The sequence below is a fragment of the Cenococcum geophilum genome (genome assembly GCF_001692895.1).
Source record: "Cenococcum geophilum 1.58 unplaced genomic scaffold K441scaffold_54, whole genome shotgun sequence".
Lineage (NCBI taxonomy): Eukaryota > Fungi > Ascomycota > Dothideomycetes > Gloniales > Gloniaceae > Cenococcum > Cenococcum geophilum.
The window spans coordinates 859,001-878,575 of NW_027137612.1; the positions used below are offsets into that span (position 1 = coordinate 859,001).

At 50.6% G+C, this 19,575-nt stretch overlaps 6 protein-coding genes across 6 annotated transcripts; 3 read left to right on the forward strand and 3 right to left on the reverse strand.

The window, feature by feature from the left end:
• Positions 1 to 2,091: 2,091 nt before the first annotated feature.
• K441DRAFT_583035 (uncharacterized protein) lies at positions 2,092 to 4,639 on the forward strand (the record flags this gene model as incomplete). The annotated part of the gene is made up of 2 exons (XM_067644484.1): positions 2,092 to 2,470; positions 2,526 to 4,639. The coding sequence occupies 2 exons, from the start codon at positions 2,092 to 2,094 to the stop codon at positions 4,637 to 4,639; spliced, it is 2,493 nt and encodes an 830-aa protein (XP_067499222.1).
• Positions 4,640 to 5,613: 974 nt separating this feature from the next.
• K441DRAFT_699700 (uncharacterized protein) lies at positions 5,614 to 7,612 on the reverse strand (the record flags this gene model as incomplete). Its single annotated transcript, XM_067653177.1, has 2 exons — positions 5,614 to 7,304; positions 7,363 to 7,612. The coding sequence occupies 2 exons, from the start codon at positions 7,610 to 7,612 to the stop codon at positions 5,734 to 5,736; spliced, it is 1,821 nt and encodes a 606-aa protein (XP_067499223.1). The 3' UTR covers positions 5,614 to 5,733.
• Positions 7,613 to 7,737: 125 nt separating this feature from the next.
• On the reverse strand, positions 7,738 to 8,917 carry K441DRAFT_667339 (uncharacterized protein). The gene has a single exon (XM_067649820.1). The coding sequence runs from the start codon at positions 8,606 to 8,608 to the stop codon at positions 8,105 to 8,107; it is 504 nt and encodes a 167-aa protein (XP_067499224.1). The 5' UTR covers positions 8,609 to 8,917; the 3' UTR covers positions 7,738 to 8,104.
• Positions 8,918 to 9,161: 244 nt separating this feature from the next.
• Positions 9,162 to 11,391, forward strand: K441DRAFT_582730 (alpha-actinin-2; the record flags this gene model as incomplete). The annotated part of the gene is made up of 6 exons (XM_067644473.1): positions 9,162 to 9,217; positions 9,276 to 9,342; positions 9,441 to 9,793; positions 9,846 to 10,472; positions 10,524 to 11,136; positions 11,191 to 11,391. 6 exons carry the CDS (start codon positions 9,162 to 9,164, stop codon positions 11,389 to 11,391), a joined length of 1,917 nt encoding a protein of 638 aa, XP_067499225.1.
• A 1,706-nt stretch (positions 11,392 to 13,097) lies between these two features.
• Positions 13,098 to 15,972, forward strand: K441DRAFT_680963 (Pkinase-domain-containing protein; the record flags this gene model as incomplete). The annotated part of the gene is made up of 5 exons (XM_067651422.1): positions 13,098 to 13,117; positions 13,147 to 13,227; positions 13,280 to 15,353; positions 15,408 to 15,507; positions 15,560 to 15,972. 5 exons carry the CDS (start codon positions 13,098 to 13,100, stop codon positions 15,970 to 15,972), a joined length of 2,688 nt encoding a protein of 895 aa, XP_067499226.1.
• A 1,279-nt stretch (positions 15,973 to 17,251) lies between these two features.
• Positions 17,252 to 18,043, reverse strand: K441DRAFT_498002 (uncharacterized protein; the record flags this gene model as incomplete). Its single annotated transcript, XM_067642004.1, has 2 exons — positions 17,252 to 17,836; positions 17,900 to 18,043. Coding segments are annotated over 2 exons (729 nt in total), but the record flags the coding sequence as incomplete, so codon positions are not given.
• Between the last annotated feature and the right edge of the window lie 1,532 nt (positions 18,044 to 19,575).

Sequence of the window (19,575 nt, forward strand, 5' to 3'; positions counted from 1 at the left end):
ACTAAGCAAGATCAGTTGGTTTGCGGGGAAGTAAATGCAGTGTTGTTCTGCTCGTCTGCCGGCTGTTTCATCATCAATCTATCCCGATCAGCAGTTGATCTGGTGCTTGAAACGGCCAGCTAAGCTCTTCTGGGATGGAAACTTCTGGATTCAGCCATCCGACAAAATATCGAGATGTCGATCGACGAGTCTTTGCGCGCTTTGTATACGCATCCCGAAAGCATTAACCATTTATTCTAACCCCGGGGGGGACGAACGTGCCCCCCTGTAATTGTAGCTACTCAGGCGTGCCAGAGTAGATTTTATGGAGGAGCCAGGCCTGCCTCAGGGAATGATTGACCTCATCCTTCGGCGAGGCTTGCTCTCCCAGCACACCCTGGCTGTCGAGTCCTCTGCAGCAGCGCTAGCGCAGCCGACGGGCAAGTAGCCTAACGGCACTGAGCAGAAAACCTCCTTAACGGTTTTCTCCGCCAAAACAAGTCGCTTGGCCGCCCAATAATTCGTGGCGCTTGGTCGGCGTGGGCTGGGAGGGGGGAGCCAGTCAAGCTGGCGATGACAGGGAGTCTCTCTGTGAGACATTTCGAGAGAGAGTGAGGCGTGACAATGAGGGCCGAGGGCGGGCAGAGGATAACAAAGAGGGCCAGGTGCTGGGCCCAGCATCAAGCGGCTACTGCGACAATTTGCATCAATTTGCAGCAATTCGGGCGGGAGAGAGGTGAGACGGGGGCTCTGAGTGGCCCTCGCAGCAGTTTAGTTTAGCCGTTTTTCGTGGCTTCGACCATTCAGCTTGTGTCGCTGTGTTCCCTGCACGCTCATATGTGGAACCAAGCTACCGGGTGCAGCAGTTCGGGCCTTCTTTGCTTGACAGGCAGACCAGGGCCGAAGAAGTGCTAGACTTCATGCGGACCCCATCCTCCAGGCACTCCATCCCAGGCCCACCCGCGTCTCCCCGGCTCAGCAACACCATCGCATTGGCGAGCATGGCGGTGATGCTGCGTGCCCGGTCCTTGTGTATACTAGCCCGCCGTGAGCACAATTCTGTTCTCCACGCTACACCAACATGCCATCCCTACTGGTGGTGCTGGTGGTGCTGGTGGTGCGCAGGAGCCGGCATCACGCTGGAGCGTCACAGTCGCGGCACGAAAATCGCTGCTGCTGCTGCCGCTGCTGCTGCTGCTACTGCTGCTGCTGTTGCTGAGCCCATATACCCACGTCTCCCTTCGAGTCTTACTGTGCACCACTTCTGCCAATTTGAGGCGACGCCGCAATCATATCAATTCTCATTGCCAAAATCTCCCCGCCCTCTGCCCGTTAGGCTTATCGGAGCGCCCACGCCGTTACGCTTCTTATTTCCGACAGCTGCCACAGCGTATTTGCGAGAAGGCGTGCGCCTCAACCCTCGGTTCCCGCTCTCTTATTGTTCTGTTGTTAGCATCTACCTTGCCAATGACTGCTGCGCGTTCGTCTGTCATCCTGCTTAGAGGCCGTTCATTTCGCTATTGACCAGCTTCACCAGCCAATCATTTTAAGAGGTACGCATATATTGCTCACCGCGTTATTCCTGGTTGTCCTAGCTGAGCTATCCTCACCTGTCTGCCCGTCGCTGGTGGTATATCTCCGCCCCAGGTCCAGGTTCCTGCTCCTCTTTGGTCATACCCGAGATTGTCTCCTCCGCAGCCTTGGGTTCACGCACCAGATATACGGTCAATTGGTTCATTAACATGTCTAAATAGATTGCACACCTTACCCGCGCACTACCTCAAATCGTCGAAAAATATCAAGCACGCGTTCGTCGTTGCTCTTGCCATTATAGAATTCTCCGACTAGTCTTAACCCTCAACTCTTCATGGTTCTGTGTTTCACGAGCTTTGTCAAAAACCTGGGGTGCTCGGTCTAATTCCTAGTCTATATCTGCTATATACCGCGGCGCAGCCGTTAAGGAGCCGTTTTAATACCCAAGCGATGTTTTTCTTTAATAAGACGAACGCGTCGCTACTATATAGGCAATCCTCCGCAGACTCCCATGTCACTGACCCGTCGGCCACGGATTCCTGGGTCTCTCCATATTCAGACTCGTCCACGTATGGAGACATGCCTTCACCAGAACAGCGAGAACGTGGAGCGTTGGGGAAGAGGAGCTCTGTGTTCACGCTGCGTTCCAGGAGCAATACTGCCACCCCCGCCAAATCGTCTTTTCTCTCGCATACCTCGACGTTGGGCAGTACTGATAGCTCTTCACGCCGATCGTCGCAAGATGTCCGCTCTCTCACCGACAGTCAGACTAGTCTATCGGAGATACCTGGCCCCAAAAGATCGCTGTTCTCGCGTGGGAAGAGATTACGACGGCAGAGCAGTCAGCTGTTGTCTGCTTCTGTCCCGGATGAGATTGAAGAGGTAGACACGGGTAAAAGAAGTTCGGTCCTGCGGAAGAATCGATATAGAAGGGGAGGCTATGGCTCCCAGGGCTCAAGTGAGTGTTTCTGGTTGATGTTGGTTCACATCTAGGTGTTAATGGATAGTTGCAGTACCGGACCTGAAACATCGCATCTCGAGTCCATTCGGCTTTCAACACCTAACCCACACGCATCGGCAGCAATTCCCTGCTCTCGATCGCACGACGCAAAACGAACTCGTCGCTGAATTTTGGGCTGTTCGAGCATCTCAGGTTCCCCGTCGTGAGCTTCATGGCATCAAGGCGGAGGACCTGCATTTCCAGAACTTTTCTTCTGAAGCAGTCGATGCAACAAAACATGGTGAACGATCACGTTCTGTATTAGCAAGGTCCCCGCCACCTCTTAGCCCACAGCGATCCCGCGACTTAACGCTGCAAGATTCCCCATCGCCGGGTTCCAGTTTAAGGGGTTTACGTCACAGTCGATCTGTGGAAAGCTTCTCTCAACCAGTAGTGAAAGCACGCTCGCATAGGTTGTCGCATTCTGTTAACCCACCGCCAAGAGTGTCCTCCAGGATGGCTTTGACACGAATCGATGACTTCCATGGTGATGAGTATTCTGCAAATGCGGGCTCAAGTTCTGCACGCGGACGGTTCTCCCGAGCCTCTGGGACGTTGGATCGGTCCACACCGTCTAGTCGGCCCTCTACTGCAGGTAGTATATCTACTGTAACCTGTGATCCTGACTTCATTGCTCAAGCAGTTACGACCCCTGATGATACCGCATTACCTCTGCTGTCACCCGGTTTTGGCACAGAGCTGGAAAATGTTCCTGAGGAACCTGAACGATTCTTCAACCCACGGCCTGCCCCACGACCACCCATTAGAAGCCCACCCCTTGACTCCCCATTCCAGCGTTCTCCAAGGTCACCTACCGTAATGCGTTCAGCAAGCCGGACGAGTTCATATGGCACTACTAGGTCATTCAGCCAGCGAAGCCCGAAACCAAGACCCCTGTCTCAAATGTCGGATACTTTAGGTTCGCCAACCCTAGCACAACCAGGAAGGGGCTTCATACGCTATCCGCCATCTGCAAAGAGACAATCGTCATATTGGAAAAATTTTGACTCGTCTTGGGAAGATGATATTGACTACTGTTACGAACACGCCGCCGAAGCGGATTGCGATTTTGATTGGGATCGAGGCTCGATCGAGTGTGACGAAGAATCCGCTACTACCCAAGAACAACACGAAGACGATCAGGCTATTCGCTCGCCTGAATGCAATGACGAATCTGTTGAGACCGAGGACGATGCGACACTTCAAACTCGATTCTTCCCAGGAGCATTCCGCCCGTCACTCCTTGTACCAAGCGCGAACAATATCCCAGAGCTAGACCACCGGTCCGCTCTCTCGGCCTCCACTGATGCTGGTGCTTTAACGCCGTCAGATATTTTCACCCCGGCTCCAATTGACGTTGCAGCGGCGACTGCGTTTATAGATCCAGAAGGTTATAGCCTCACTCCTTCATTACTCGTCCCTCAAGACTTCAAGTATCAAGCTATGAGGGAAGAAATGTACGAAGATCTTCTGGCCGAGTATGAGACTTCAGATTGTCATTATCCCCTCATGGATGCAGCACAGAGTATCGCTAGCTCGAGCCGTAGTAGCCGTACCCGGCTTAGCAAGCGCAGCTCTTATGACAGCAGCCTCATTTCTGGCCCAGGCTCTGTCAGCTCTCCTGTCCGTCGGTCTGCTAGCTCCTCAGGAAGTATCCCAGAACTCGTACACAGCCGGCGAGTTCGGAAGACTTTCGATATGATGGTTGACCAGCTTACCGAGCAAGTCGCATCCTTCGCCCATCTAGACGAAGACGACGAGGAAGAAGCAGCAGAAGCCGCCGATGACGAAACTGCGTCTCTGCCCACTACGAACGGTAAGGGTACCTTCTTCGCTGCCGAAGATGACGACCGTAAGCGCGACGCCGAGACGAGATCTGATGTTAAAGGAGTCGAATACGAGCTGGAATTCGCTTCTTTAACCATCCCTGCGTCTGCCATTCACCATGAACGTGCGGCGTCGGACGGAGCCGCGAAACTGTTGGAAGCTGCTGCACGGCCAGCAGAGAAACTTCCAAAGACCCGAACGCGTGCTGCAAGCTCGAGTAACGCATACCGCGCCAGCAAGCAGGCTTACACGCTTTCGCTTTTCCCTACGCCATACAAGCCACGCAAAGCCACTCCATAGATATCGAACCGTATTTCCTACCCGAATGTTGATCTTCTTGCGAGGTCTTTCAAGGGGCCGCAGAAATAACGATCGAGTCTTGTATCATGCCCCACCTGTACCCCTACAATTCCCGATTTCCTTACACTGTATTGTATGCCGCCTTCCCCCCCTATTTCTCGCACTCTTTCCGGCTCTCGCCGACATAATGATGTTAACGTCTTGTTATGTATCGCCATTAATGACCTCGTACCAAAAATGAAAGGATCTGGTGTAATTTTTGGGCTAGGTCTATGAAAAGCATTTGGCTTTGATTCTGGGATTTTTTTAGGAAACGCGGCCGCGTCACTTTCCACATTGGGCTCTGTTTTCAACTACCGTTTTTGGGGCGAGTTAGGGTTATACCTATCTTCGCAGCAAGGCGAATTGAGAGGCTTTGACGTTGTATTCTTTTCCTTTTCTTCCAGGTTTTATTTGTTTGGCATTGCTGCAAAGAAATTGCGGCGCGGGTTCCCCTACCAGGCGTGGAGCGGGCCTTCGCGCTCCTCATACCCCGTCTGAGTGGCTTTTTTTCTTTGCCAATTTCGCTTTCAAGGAGGATTCGCGATTATCACGCGATTATGAAGCGAGTGGATACGAAGGTGGGGGGTTTGTCCGCAAGCCTCCGCCTGATGCAGCAGGAGGAGGATGTAGTTGACTTTCGAGCACGTCCCGTCTTTGTATCAAAGCTTGAGCGGACGGCTGCGAAGATATTACGTGCAGTGGTATTAAGAGATTATACTTCTAGACTTGCGTGCGTTGGTGCTGTGATGCACCCTATTCTATGATCGGCCTAACTAGCTTATGTGATTTGAAATACATCGTTCTTGAGCTCGGTCAAGCATTGTGCGTGAAGCGCTGTGCTTTAAAACGTCTGAACTCTTAGCAGTGATATCGCGGATGCTATCATGCGTGTGAAGGTCTCGTCACCTAGCCAAAAATGAAGAAAGCTGATTGCCAAATCTGGTGGGAAGACCCTAGTCTCTAACTAATCTATCAAGCCTGTAAACTCTGACTCCACCACGTTCTTGCGCCGTTGAGCTCAATGCTCCCCCATTAACGATCTCCCTCTCGCTCTACTGCACGCCCCACACTCCCAAAACATCCTTTGTCCCCTTTCCTTTGCGGCTCTCTAGCCTCCGCACCCGCCTCACCAACAACCCAACACCTAGCGGTCCTATAATCGTGCATAGCACGATTGCCCAGGTTACGATAAGGAAGATCTCGGAATCGCCCGTAGACGAGGAGCCGAAGATGCCGTTGCTTTCGGCAACGGCTGAGATTAGAAAGCCGATTTCGCCGCGGGCAACCATGGCGATGCCGAGGATAGAGGCGGGATAGAGAGAAAGTGGTTTCGGGGATTGATGGTTCGGTTGAGAATGGCCTGAGGGGGCTGCCGTAGGGGCAATCTGTTGCGCTGCTGGCATACTGCACTGCGGGAGTGCGGATGATGGTGCGGGAGAAAGACAGGGATTGGTTCCCGCTCTTTCTCCTTTCAGATGTTTGCCCCATAGGTGGGGTAATGCGGGGAGTTTAAGGGAGCTGATGCGCAGCTTGCTGGTGACGAGAGGAGTGGTGTGAAACCGGACGAGCCAAAGGCCGCAGATAAGTTTGCTAAAGGTCATGAGGAGTGCATAGATAATGCCGCGCCAGACGATGGGGCCGGAGAACATCCGTGTTATGGGAATTGAGAAGCCGATGGACGCCTGCGAGTGTAAGGTGGGTTGCATGATGATGGAAGATGGGTTGTAGGTGTGGAGGGAAAAAAAAAGGGGATACCGTACAAAGAAAAAGGGCTTCAATATCTTCTCCACTAGCTGCTGATAGTAACGTTCGTATACGGCGGAGCCGCTCGTGGGTAGGCTGCAGACGCTGCTGGAGTCAACGTCGGGGGTAGACTTATCCTGCTTTTCGCGTTTAGATCCGTCTGGGTGTTCTTCATTGGATACTACCTGGCTGTCTGAAGGGCCTGCCATGCTGTTCTCACCTTGGCCGGGGCTCGCTTCTGTAGATGCTGTACTACCGTGTGTAGGATGTGGTAGCTCACTGTCCCACCAACTAATTATTGCACCTGCAATATAAGATGCAAGCAGATTCGATGTCCCAGCATAGCTGGCGCCTATTACCAAGCCTAGCAGGATAGCTGTGTGGATTACAAATGCCGTCTGTCTGTAACATAATACCTTCTGTAGAACTCCAGACGGATTGTTCTCCCGGTGGCAGTTCAATAACAATGTCAGCGGTTTGACAAAATATCGACATGCAAGCGGAAGTACGACTGTGAAAGCAAGAGAAACAAGAATTGGTCTAACAACTGTCGTAGGACTGATGCTAGACCTAGACCCTCCAAGGTTGGAGATTACTTGGACCATGATAAGGCCAACAACATCATCCATCATGGCTGCGCTTGTAATCACAACGCCTAAACGTGTCGTGGTAAGCCCACTCGTGCTTAGGATCGTAAAGGTCGTCCCGAGACTAGTGGAGCATAAAGCTGCACCTGCAGCAAATGCTTGCAGAGAGGTAGTTCTTACTAATCCTTGAAGAGAAAAAGAAAGGGCAATGGGCACAGTAATACCAGTAAGAGCCACTGCTATTGAAACAAGGAGATTGGCCTTCAGGGAGGTAAAGGAAGTAGAAAGACCACCTGGGATAGAATTAGGGTGGCGAGGTTGAACCAGAGTTGTAAGGTGCAGAAATCACACCTTCATAGACAAGAAAAATCAGTCCGATATAGCCTAAGTGGACAACTGCTTCCTCTGCATTGTATGAGATCCATTTTGCGCCCGGAGTTCCCCATGTAATGCCAATGAGAACTTGTCCGAGAAGTCCGCAGTATAACGTGCGATCGAGAATGGAGTTGATGACGTTAAGAAGAAGGATAAATGAGGATTCGATAAGAATAGTGACCACCCCAGGTTCTTCATAGGGGAGGGAGGCGAAATTTCTACTCATAGTGGTTTGAAGCACCCTCGAAGCGTTCCTCTAGCCATCTTTAACATCACGCCAAGCCTCGTAATAACCACCTCTGCGCAACTACACCGTATAATTACTGCAAGTCGTGGCCGAGGAGGAACTTTTGGGTGGCTTATAACCTTAATTTAGTATATAATACTAAAAGCTCTACATAAACTCAATTAAGCGGTCAAGCAAGCAAGCAAGCCAAACGATTTCGACTAAGCAAGCCAAGCCAGCAAGCTCGAGGTACCCAAAATTGCAAGCCAGCAAGCTGAGGGCTCTCAGCTTGGCTTGCTTGCTTGTCACTCGCTCTAGCAGAAGACCTGTCCACTTCTCAAGAATCCAAAAAGGCAGGCGGGGGGCAGGCGTAAGACAAGTATTCCTTGAAACACCATAATTCCATAAAAAGCTCTTTGGATTAGATAAACGCTCACACCTAAAAACGGTAAAGCTTTCAATTTCTCCACCGGATTGTCTCGCAGGCGAGCTTTAAAAGCCAAGATAATCACAGCTAGAAAAGTCTATTAGGCCCGTGAACTTCCTAATCGCGTCTTCCTGACAGCTATTTGGCGCGGCACCCTCTGTGTTAAGACCTAATACGGCTTTAATTGTCATGCGGACCGCAACCTCGTCCTTTGCTAAATTTGCATGAGGCGTATACACAGCTAGGTTATCGGCGAGACAGGCATCTTCGACCTCTTTTTTAAACGCATCAACGTGATTATCGGCTTCAGGGAGACCTGTAATTGAAACAGCGACGGTGCGGACCATATCTGGAGGTGGCAGGATTGACGGATCAAGCCCGTAATCGACTGCACAGCTAACCACGATTTGAGTGCTAGCTCGAGGTAAGAGAGATTCGAAGGCTTTCGCTCCTATGTCCCCAATGAGGTCTCTAGGAGGGAACATTCCGCCTATTTCGTTTCTACCCGCGTTGGTGAAGGCGAGAAGGTAGGTAAGAAGGAGAAGCAATGATGATTGCCGGTGATGCATTGTAACGGTAATCGATCGGAAAACTGTTAATGGCTAGGATGGATGGCAGTTGTGGAGGTTATTACGATAAAAAAGGAAAGACGCTGGCCCGGACAGAACTGGTGGGCGTACTTGCTGATTCTTAAATATTTCCACAAACGGTGAAAACTGAGTGTTGCCTGCACTGCCCTAAGGCTAACCAAGCAGAAAATCTTTGCGCGATTGGCGTGAATTGCGCAAGACGGATTAAGGCGTTTGTATCCTCTTGTCCCCTAGTACTCCTTTTTGAGACGGCCACTATCGAAGGCATTTAACAATAGTTATTCTGACAATAGTTATTGCTAAAGTCTGATAATGGGACGGGTGGTTAAGTGTCGTTCCCGTTGCTGGTTGGTTGGTTGACAGGCGCAGCGACAGGCCCCTGCTGACTGCCAAAGCCAATCCCAGGCGGCCTTTGTTGTGGCCGCAAAACACATCACCATCGACTCCCACCGTAGCGCTGCCTTCATTCATACATGCCTCCACTACTTGCTCTCTTTGGCCATTCATACACTGCAGATGAGATTTTTTCAGCATGGCACCTCTCGAGCAGCAATGGGTCAAAGTTCAGCAGAAGACCTTCACGAAATGGTCCGCTGTCCCCCGCCGCAGCACATTGTGCGTAGCAACCACTGACTTCCTACTGCAGGCTCAACAGCAAACTCAAGGCACGAAATGTTGAAATTCAAGACTTAATCTACGACCTTTCCGACGGTGTGAGTGCTTGTCCGAATCCTCCATCCCTTCTAGCGCAATTATCCGATCCACCCACCGCTGTTTCCTCAAGTCCCGACGTTGATAGAAACAATATTAGGTTGTACTTATACACCTGCTCGAGATTCTTGGACAGGAATCTCTTGGACGATATGCCTCTCAGCCGAAGCTTCGCGTCCAACGGTTCGAAAATGTCAACAAATGTTTGGATTTTATTAAGGGTCGAGGGATACAAATGACAAATATTGGGGCAGAGGATGTTGTCGATGGCAACAGTAAAATTATTCTAGGTTTAATATGGACTTTGATTCTTAGATTTACAATTAGCGATATCAACGAGGAAGGGCTGAGTGCTAAAGAGGGGTTATTACTCTGGTGTCAGAGAAAGACGGCCTGCTATGACGAGGTGGAAGTGCGCGACTTCTCTACAAGTTGGAATGACGGCTTAGCCTTGTAAGTCGAAATCAGAGCTTCCCCATAGAATGAAACTAATCGGGAACCCCAGTTGCGCTCTCCTAGATATACACCGGCCCGATCTCATTGATTACGATAGCTTGGATAAGAACGACCACCGAGGAAACATGCAGCTCGCTTTTGATATTGCCTCGAAGGAAATTGGTATCCCAGACCTCTTAGATGTGGAAGATGTATGCGACGTTGCGAAACCCGATGAACGCTCCCTTATGACCTATATTGCCTACTGGTTCCATGCCTTCTCGCAAATGGAGCGGGTTGAAAATGCTGGCAGGAGAGTGGAGAAGTTTGTACAAAACATGCAAGGAGCATGGGAAATGCAAAACTCGTTCGAAAGGAGAATGCGGGAACTGCTCCGACAGATTGCAGAACAACAGCGAAAATGGGAGGAGGCTGAATTCTTGGGAACATACGCGGACGCAAAAAACCAGGCAGCCGAGTTTACGGCGTATAAACGGAAGAACAAACGGGCGTGGGTAGCTGAGAAATCGGATCTGGTGGGGCTTCTGGGTAATATCAAGACAAAACTCAGCACGTACCGACTGCGACCGTATGAACCGCCGGCAGAATTAAGTCTAGAAGCGCTTGATATTGCATGGGCGGGCCTTATGCAAGCGGAGAGAGAACGAAGCCAAATCATCAACGAAACCATTCGAGAGTATGCATATCTCTCGTGCTAATATTGAAGACGTACTGACTTTGCTTGTAGTATTAAAAACGCCCTTCGGAAATCTTTTGCTGATAAGGCAAACGATTTCGCACTTGCTCTGAACACACTGTCAATCTCGATATCAGGCCTAGAAGGGGATGTAGAGGACCAGCTGGAACATACTCAACAACTCAGCAAGAGTCTTCAACCCCTAGATCAGTTCCTGAACATAATAGCTTCGATAGACGAACAATGCCAAGAGGCTAATATTGAGGAAAATGACTATACTACCTACACTTACGATGAGCTCGAGTATGAGTTGGGCCTCGTTAGATCGAGTGTCTCAAAGAAGTTGGCGTTCCTTGAAAATCAGATGGTCGCTCGAAACATGACAAATCTGACTCCGATACAGCTGGAAGAATTTGAGTCGGTTTTCAGACATTTTGATCGCGATCTAAGTAATTCGTTACACGAACTAGAATTCTCAGCAGCATTGGCCAGCTTGGGACTTGTGTACGATGAGAACGAGATGCATGCAAAGTTTCGTCAGACGAGTGGCGGGAGAGATTATGTCACGTTTGAGCAGTTTATTCGTTTCATGGTGGATGAAACAGAAGACCAAAACACCGCGGAGCAGGTCTTTGAGAGCTTCAAGGAGGTTGCTGATGGAAAGGTGAGTTACGGGTTAAAGTCAAATTTACGCGTTTTCCGTTCTAACACTACGCAGCCTTATGTGACCGAATTGGATCTCCGACATTCTCTTGTGCCTGACGAGGTTATTGAGGATCTGCTTAAAACTATGCCAGAACACAAAGGTCCAGATCTTCAGGAAGATCGTGATATTCCCAAGTTCGACTACATTACCTTCATGGAGAACTTTATGGGAGGACTACCAACAAACGGAGGAATCAACGGCCAGCGTCACTAAATTGGAGCACAGCATACAAAAATGACCCTTTAACGGTGGGTTACATAAGGTTTTGGGGATTTGGCGTTGGAGCTTGTTTATTTGCACTGCATTGGAGCGGAGCGGTGCATTTTGGAGGTCGTATCTTTTTGGGCGACCACTCGAGTTTGTATACACCCGCTTCTTTATTTAGTGATATCCCTGCTAAACTTTCTAATGTATATTCTTTGCCACAGAAATGTAGGAACTAGCGGTGTCTAGTGGTCTCTTGTGATCACTCAAATACAGCCTGGTGTAAGCATGTTGGTTGTACTCGGGATTCGTTCTAGGTTAGTGCGAAAAGTATTTGGAAGCTGGTCCTGCAGAAACCCGGTGTTCGGGGCTGAGCTCTGAGATTACCTGGGTTTCTTGATCTGCTTAAGCATTTCAATTTTTGTTAACTGAGTATCATAATAAGAGGGTTTTCCTGCAGGTTTAGTAGCAGGGAAGGCGTGTGGAGCTTTTCGAATGTCCAGGTCTATTATTCAAATACTCTTCGCGTTAACAGGCTCTAGACGCGAGCAGATCTAAAGGTGGTTGCTTGTGAAGAGTGTAGATAAGCGAAAGAGAAACGGATGCCAGAAGTTCTGTTACTGGTTTGGAAGGACGCTGAAGGGGGAGAGATTACTCTTGTTAATGCAGCAGCGTTTGCTGCGGACTTATTAGAAATGTCAAAGAGAAGTGTGTACCATTTTGATGGGGGGGATGACAGTGAACGGCGGCTGGGTGAGTACTTTGCGTTACTGTCGGATGAAATATTTGGTAAAGTCCTTGTTTCAGGGCTATCCTGAATCAAGTAGCCCCCTAGGGTGAAACGAACGAAGCGGCCGACTAGTTTGCGCCATTGAGGGCACGAATGATCCTCACAGCCGCTATCCCAGAAATTGGAAGTCCGTACCACTCAAGCTTTCAGGCAGCCAAAGAGGCGCGCGAATGCTGCCGGCCTTCACGTCGCGTTCCCCGGCTTTGAAACGGGCTCGATGAATTGTCGTCTGCCTTCTGCATTTTGTGATTCAGTGCTGCTGCTGCTCGTCAGCGGAGAATTTCGCTCTTTTGCCTCTTTCCGTGCTACAAGGGGGGCACCTACAAATCTGCCAAGACGCTACCCCTTGTATTCGCGCGTCCCGCTCTGGCATTGGAGGCGCGCCCTAGCTTCAGCCACCCTGTTCACTCCCACTCCAGGATTCCGCCCCAATCACGTGTTTTGCCTGCCACTGCTTTAACGTCGCTAAACTTGTGTGAGGGGGCTCGACGCGAGTCGACTGGCTGCTGAGATACTTGAGCAACGCCTACGACTACCACTCACCTACACGCTCCCACCTCCCGCTATCGCCACCTTGAAGAGAGAGAGAGCACCTCCTGCCTTGTTGTGCTCTCAATGCTAGCCTCACCGCCCTAGACTGTTTGGCTCTACTATCGACTGCAGCCTGTCCGCCTCTCGCTCTTGTTAAAACCCTCAGTGCACTCCAGCTCCTCCCTCCACGCTCGTTAACGCCGTCACAACCGCCTCGCAAAAAATCTGGGACCTATACCGAAAACTACTGCAGCCTTTGCTGCTAGCCTAGCTGCTGGGTAGCGCATTCGCGCGGTCGCGTTTTGTCCGTCGCGACCCCCCACTTTTACAACCTCCGGAGAGGCCTTCAAAACACCCGTAATCTCCTAATCCTGTACTCACCCTGTACCTCAAAATGTCTTCCAACCAACCCACGTAAGTCTCTCAATATCTTCTGTTTGAAGCTGTCTCTCGTCATGGAAGATATCTTCAGAAATACTGTGTGAACTGACCGGGACTCATATCCACCCGTCACTGTATCTCAGGTATGTGATGACTGGGGCCTCAGGCAAGTGCTGATATTCTTCCGCGGCCTAGAATTTATAGTCGTGACCAGTTCATGAATCCTGGTCCGGCACCACGCCCGCCTACCGAACGCCCCCGCCTCGCCCTTACACCCAACACCAACTTACCCGGCAACATGTCTAGCCTCAGCTTGCAATCACCATCATTTAATAATTCATCGACCTCAGCATTGCAACGAACACAATCCGAGAAGCCAGCCGGTGGTGCTCTTCAGGTTGTGAAAGATGGTTGGGCTAAAGTTAAAAATGAGGGTCTTTTCAAAGGAATTCTATGGTCCGATAAATTCCTTGTTCTTCGAGAGTTCCAACTAGATTTTATGAAGAGCAACAATTCCCCGAAGGTGTCGTTTACGATCCAGCTCCGTGACGTAACAAGCATTACGAGGTCCGAGATCTACCCGTACTCCTTCGAGATTACACGAGCCACAAACACATCGAGCGGAGCATCTCCACCTCGTGATGCTCCCACCAAAGTAATTACTTGTAAAGTAAGCACCGACGATGAAGTTTATTCCTGGATTGATTGCATTTACCAACGATGCCCGAGCATGGGTGGGGTAAGCAATCCAACAAACTTTACCCACAGAGTACACGTTGGATTTGATCCTACAAGTGGAGCTTTCGTTGGCCTTCCGGTTGAATGGGAGAAGCTACTTACGGCTTCTGCAATCACCAAGGACGATTATGCTAAGAATCCCAAGGCCGTTCTGGAGGTTCTCGAATTCTACACCGAAAAGCTCGTCAAGCGCTCTGAGGATCCCGCCGCCTATCCAAGCTTAACACCTACCCCACCAGTCTCTTCAGGATCAGAAAAGCAGCTTGGATATGCCACTGGTGGGAATTCTATCGCTCCTCCACGTCCCGGACCTCCCAACGGTTTTCAACGTAAAGATAGTTACAACCAATCTCGAGAGAACACCCAGACTCCACCTCCCCAGTCTGGATATTCATCGGCTAGCGAGAAGTCGTCTAATTCATACCAACAAGCACAGAATGATGCTCGTGCTGAGGAAGAGAGACGTCGACGCCGAGAAGAGGAGGCCCGAACGCAGCGTGAGCGTGAACGTGAGCAACAGCGACGAGAACAGGAACGTCGCGAACGCGAACGCGAAGAGCTAGCTATATACAACGCATCTCTACCGAAGACCAAGACCCCAATCGCTAAGCAAGAAATCGGTGGATATGGCGGCGATGACTCGAAAGATCCGAGCCCATCGGGAGGTCCTGCACGCTACAATCCATCTCGCCCTGCCCCATCAACACCAGGTGCTCCCCGAGATCGACAACAACCGCCAGGCTCACTTCGCCAAATGGCCGCCCAGAGACCTGCTCCATCAGCACCGTCAACTCAGAACAACGGAAATGCTTATCCCAAATCTCCGTCAAAGCTCCCCACTTCATCAAATGGCCAGCGCCCTACTCAGTCTGGTGCCAGGTATCCTGCAGGATCTAATGGACAATCGACACAAGCTCGTGCTCCTAACAGCAGCGGGCAACCAGGGCAAACCCGCCTTCCCAACGCTACAGCACCAAAACCACTGAACGTGGCCACGAAGCAACCGACGGGGGCTCCAGTTAATGATGCTGTGAAGCAGGCCGAAAAAGCCCTCACTAGCAAGAAAGAGGAACCCGGCCGCAAGGATGTCCGCATGTCGAGCATGTCAGAAAGTGAGGTCATGGCTAAACTACGAGAAGTTGTTTCTAAGGATAAGCCCTTGGATTCGTATAACAAGCAGAAAAAGATTGGTCAGGGTGCATCTGGATCTGTTTACGTTGCTAGAATCCGAGAAGGTGCCACATCGCCAACGGCACGCAAAATTCTGAATGAGAACGGCCCAAGAGCGCAGGTGGCCATCAAGCAGATGGATCTGCGTAACCAGCCTCGAAAGGAGTTAATCGTTAATGAGATTATTGTCATGAAAGACAGCAAGCACCCCAACATCGTTAACTTCTTGGATGCTTTCTTACAGGAAGAGCATTCAGAGCTGTGGGTTGTGATGGAATTCATGGAGGGTGGTGCTTTGACGGATGTCATTGACAACAATCCTTCGATTAGCGAGGATCAAATCGCTACCATCTGCTTAGAGGTAAGATCGACTGCAGGAATATCGTTATCGGAACTTTTTCTAATTTACTGGTAGACCTGCAAAGGCCTAGAACATCTGCACCAGCAGAACATCATCCATCGCGATATCAAGAGCGACAATGTCCTGCTGGACGGCCGGGGAAATGTCAAGATCAGTAAGTACACTTGAAGTGTTTTTGAAGGAATAAGAGTCTAATGTTAATCTAGCGGATTTTGGCTTCTGTGCGAAGCTCACTGAGCAGCGCAGCAAGCGTGCGACCATGGTCGGTACACCATACTGGATGGCACCGGAAGTTGTTAAACAGAAAGAGTACGGCAACAAGGTCGACATCTGGTCACTGGGTATCATGGCCATCGAGATGATCGAGTCCGAGCCACCATATCTTAATGAAGAGCCATTGAAAGCTCTCTACCTGATTGCGACGAACGGTACTCCTCGCCTAAAGAAGCCCGACAAGCTCTCTAAGGAACTGAAGGCTTTCCTTAGCGTCTGCCTTTGTGTCGATGTCAAGTCCAGAGCCAGCGCGAGTGAGCTGATGAGCCACGACTTCTTGAAGTGCGGATGCAGCTTAGCTAGTCTAGCACAGCTCCTTAACTTCAGGAAGAACGGCAGCCATTAAGCAGCCCTAGCCAAAATAATCCTTCCCCCTCTACTTTTCCATAGGCTCTCGATATCCACTTTTGGGTTTCCTAACTCCGCTATTGCGCCGCTACTCACTATGGGCCATGTCAATTGGTGAATGGCGTCTGGCGGCAGGCGGTTCTCTATTTGGGCCTCGACTTATTTTGGCTGTCATCTCCTTTTGGTTCAAAGCGACAGCAGTAGTGCGCTGTTGCCTCTGAGAAACTTGCATAAATATCCTTATTTCATGCCACGGCCTCAGGCTTTCGGGTTTTTCCAACTATTGTTCTTCCTGCCTTGGGTGCGGCGGCTGCGGCTCTTTGTCTTTGCGGTTTCCAGTCAAATTCGTCCTTGATCGTATTGTGCTCGCATATCTCGTTTTCGGCTATAGCTGGCTGCGCGTCTCTGGGTTTTCTGTTGCGTAGGTGGCAAAGCGGTGGCCGGAAGACGGAGAAGGTAGGTCGAGGATGCAGCATGCATGAGATGAAATGGACGGAATTGCACATTCATGGGCTGTTTTGTTCTTTTGATTGTGTAGCGAGCGCCTTCTATCGTTCTTCCCTTGGATGGACGAAAATGGACTTTTTTTTCTGGAGTGGTTGTTGGGAACAAGCTATGTTATCAAAGGGTATAGCGATGGGTGACATAGAGATGATAGAGATGAATTGATGGGTTCGGATGGTGTTACCTTCGAGTGTTTTGGCCAGCGTGATGTGAGTCCTGCCGGTCACGCTTTGATGCCTTTCATTCCACTACGTTTTGTTTGATTAGGGAGAAATACATTATCGGTGTGACATAATCTCCAGTGACCCTTCGAGATTACTATCTGACCTATGTTGGCCATGTGCAGCTACTCTAAAATTGTTAATTATCTTTTAAGTATACTAACACTCCTGAGGTCTCTTCCACCGTATGCTCGTTAAATTTTAAACCGCCTTCACAAACAGTATTAGCGTTTCCATTTATGTCTAGCTAAGTTTAGGTTGTTTTTGTCGGGCATAGGCGTTCTCAACCGGCGTTAGAGTCCCTTGTATGCCTGCCGTGGCAATGCTCCTTGATGCTTCAGAGCCATATCCTGAAGTGAGTTTGGTGATCTCAGCAGTCAGTTGCTCGCTAGCTTTAATTGAAGCTTCCTGGACGCGATTCGTCTGGCGAAGTGTGTCTATGAGCGACTGTATAACCGTCTCCTGGGATTGCCCTTTGCGCTCGTTAGGTTCGCCCATTCTCAGTCTGCTTCTTTCCACTCTACCCCGGTTCATGTTTTCGATGGCACTCATTTCTAATCTCTTGTAGGCCGCGGGCGTGGCGTACAATGCTATGATGATCACAGTGCTAACAATAAAGATGATAAAAACATCCCGAGAGTCATTTCTTCCGCCCTGGGTGTCTAGGTGCCGCGTCCATAGAAATCCGAGATAGACCCCAAGACCTAACAGGAATGACCCTAGGGCGATGTTGATCATAGATGATGGGGCACTCATAACGAGAGCCGAAAATAATGAGGCGAATCTTGGAATTTGCTGTCGGGCTTGCTCCATGTCCGGCATGCTCGGGAGGTCCTTTTGATGTTCAGGCAGATCGTATGTCTGGGCGCCAGCGGGCTGAGCTGCTTGTTGAAGCTTTTTGATGCCTTCGACTGACTCAAGCATCTTCAAAGTCTCCTCGTCCGGTCTGGTGAGCCAGTCCCGGATGTCTTCTGCTCGATAAAGAACTCCCACGGTTCTCTGTAGTAGGCAAGCAAAATACACTGAGAGAGAACCGGAGATTAGACTCGCTATCCAAAAGGCGCGTGCAACCCAATGAGTTTCGCTAAGGAATGGTAATGATAACGCAGTGATCGCGACTTGAGCAATGATAGCACCCTGTTTGGTTGGGGGACGTTTAGCTTATGCGCCTCCCTAAGCATTAAGAAAGGAAAAGCTTACTGTAACTGCAGTCATGTTGCAATCAGAGATATAAGAGTTCCTAAAAGCAATCACTACTTCATCGTCACCTGGGAAAATCCGATCCTCGACCAATTGTACTCGCTGGAATACGTCCGGCATCAGGATCTTCACCATTAATGTAGGAAAGCTGCCATAGTGCGTGCGGAGCCTTGCTTCTGCGGGCTGTTGGAGGAATTGGATGGATTTCCGGATTCCGTAAAAAATTTGAAACCCAAGGGATGCAGCACCTATAACACTGCTCACAACGCTGATTGGATCTGCCATTTCAATTCGTAATTTAGGATAGAACACTGCGAAACGAGGCTACAAAGGTTAAGACAAACGCTGCGAGATCCGGATTACAATTTATAGCGGGCTCTTCTTCACCGGTGTGCCTTGTTGGACACGCAGCTGAGGTTTGGAGCTGATAAGGCTGATGCGGTGAAAGCCCAGCCTTGCTAGCCTCAGCCTTACCAGCCAGCATCCTCAAATGGGATGGATTTGCCGTCGTCTATCCACCAAATATACGAGCCGTTTCAACGATTTATTTACCCATCTATATACTGCATTTCAAGTTTAATAGTCAGCATTCCACAGAGGTGCCCAGAACTCCAAGAAAGCCGCTGGAAGAAATAAGTCCGATCCATGTTCCTAACTAACACATTCACAGCTACTTATAAAAAAGAGGCAGGACCCCAAGTCCCAAAGCGCCTAGTAATGCATGCCCGTACTGGAAACCGCAAAGCCCGCAATTCCCTATCCGGGGAACAACACGGACCAACCAGCCCAAAAAAACTCCCGACCCCCTTTCCGACCACTTCAACGTACAACCCATCCTTTTCTTCCCTTCTTTTCCGCCCATTTACTTCCCGCCGTAAGTGAAATTCCCAAAGGCCCCGCCGGGCGTCACCATCCCGCCGCCATGCCCCTGAGGCCCTGGCGTGCTCGCCAAACCAGCCGGATTCGTCGTCGGCGTGCTCGGTCCTCCTCCTCCGCCCTCACGATGCGTGTTCGGGGTACCGCCGGTATGGAAGCCCATCATGGCGCCATTCATGGTGCCCTGCTGCTGATACCCTCCGGCGCCTTGCGCGGCTAGCACGGCGGCCTGAGCAGCCGCCGACGCAGGCGCACCGACGCCGGTGAGGCCCCACATCTGGCCGTTCATCTCGTCCGGGATGGAACCGTCGAAGATCTTCTTGCGCAGCTCCCAGAAGACGGCGCCGGTCAGCCAGGCGTCGCTGCCGGCCGAGTGCTGCGCGCCGACGCGCTGGCAGCCCAGCTCGTCCGCGAGGTCCTGGAGCCCGCTCTTTGTGCCGAGGTTGTTGAGGATCGTGGTCGCCTGGCTGCCGATGGCGCCGCGCATGACGAGCTTGTTGGCGTGCCGCCACAGGAACTTGACGTCTAGCAGCCGCGGGAAGAATATGTTGACTAGCGCGCGGTACTGCTCCTCGTCTGTGGGCAGCTGGCGGCACCACAACATTTTGACTAGGTAGGCGAAGTCGTAGCCCGAGTGGAAGGATATCCAGTTTACGTCTGTGTTGAGGGTGAGGCCGGAGGTGATGAGCAAGGAGCCGAATTCTAGTGGGTTAATGCCTTGGGCGGCGTGTTTCTCAAAATCGGCGCCAGACTTTTTGAGAATCGAGATGCTTTCTTCGTTGTACATGTCGTCCTCTAGA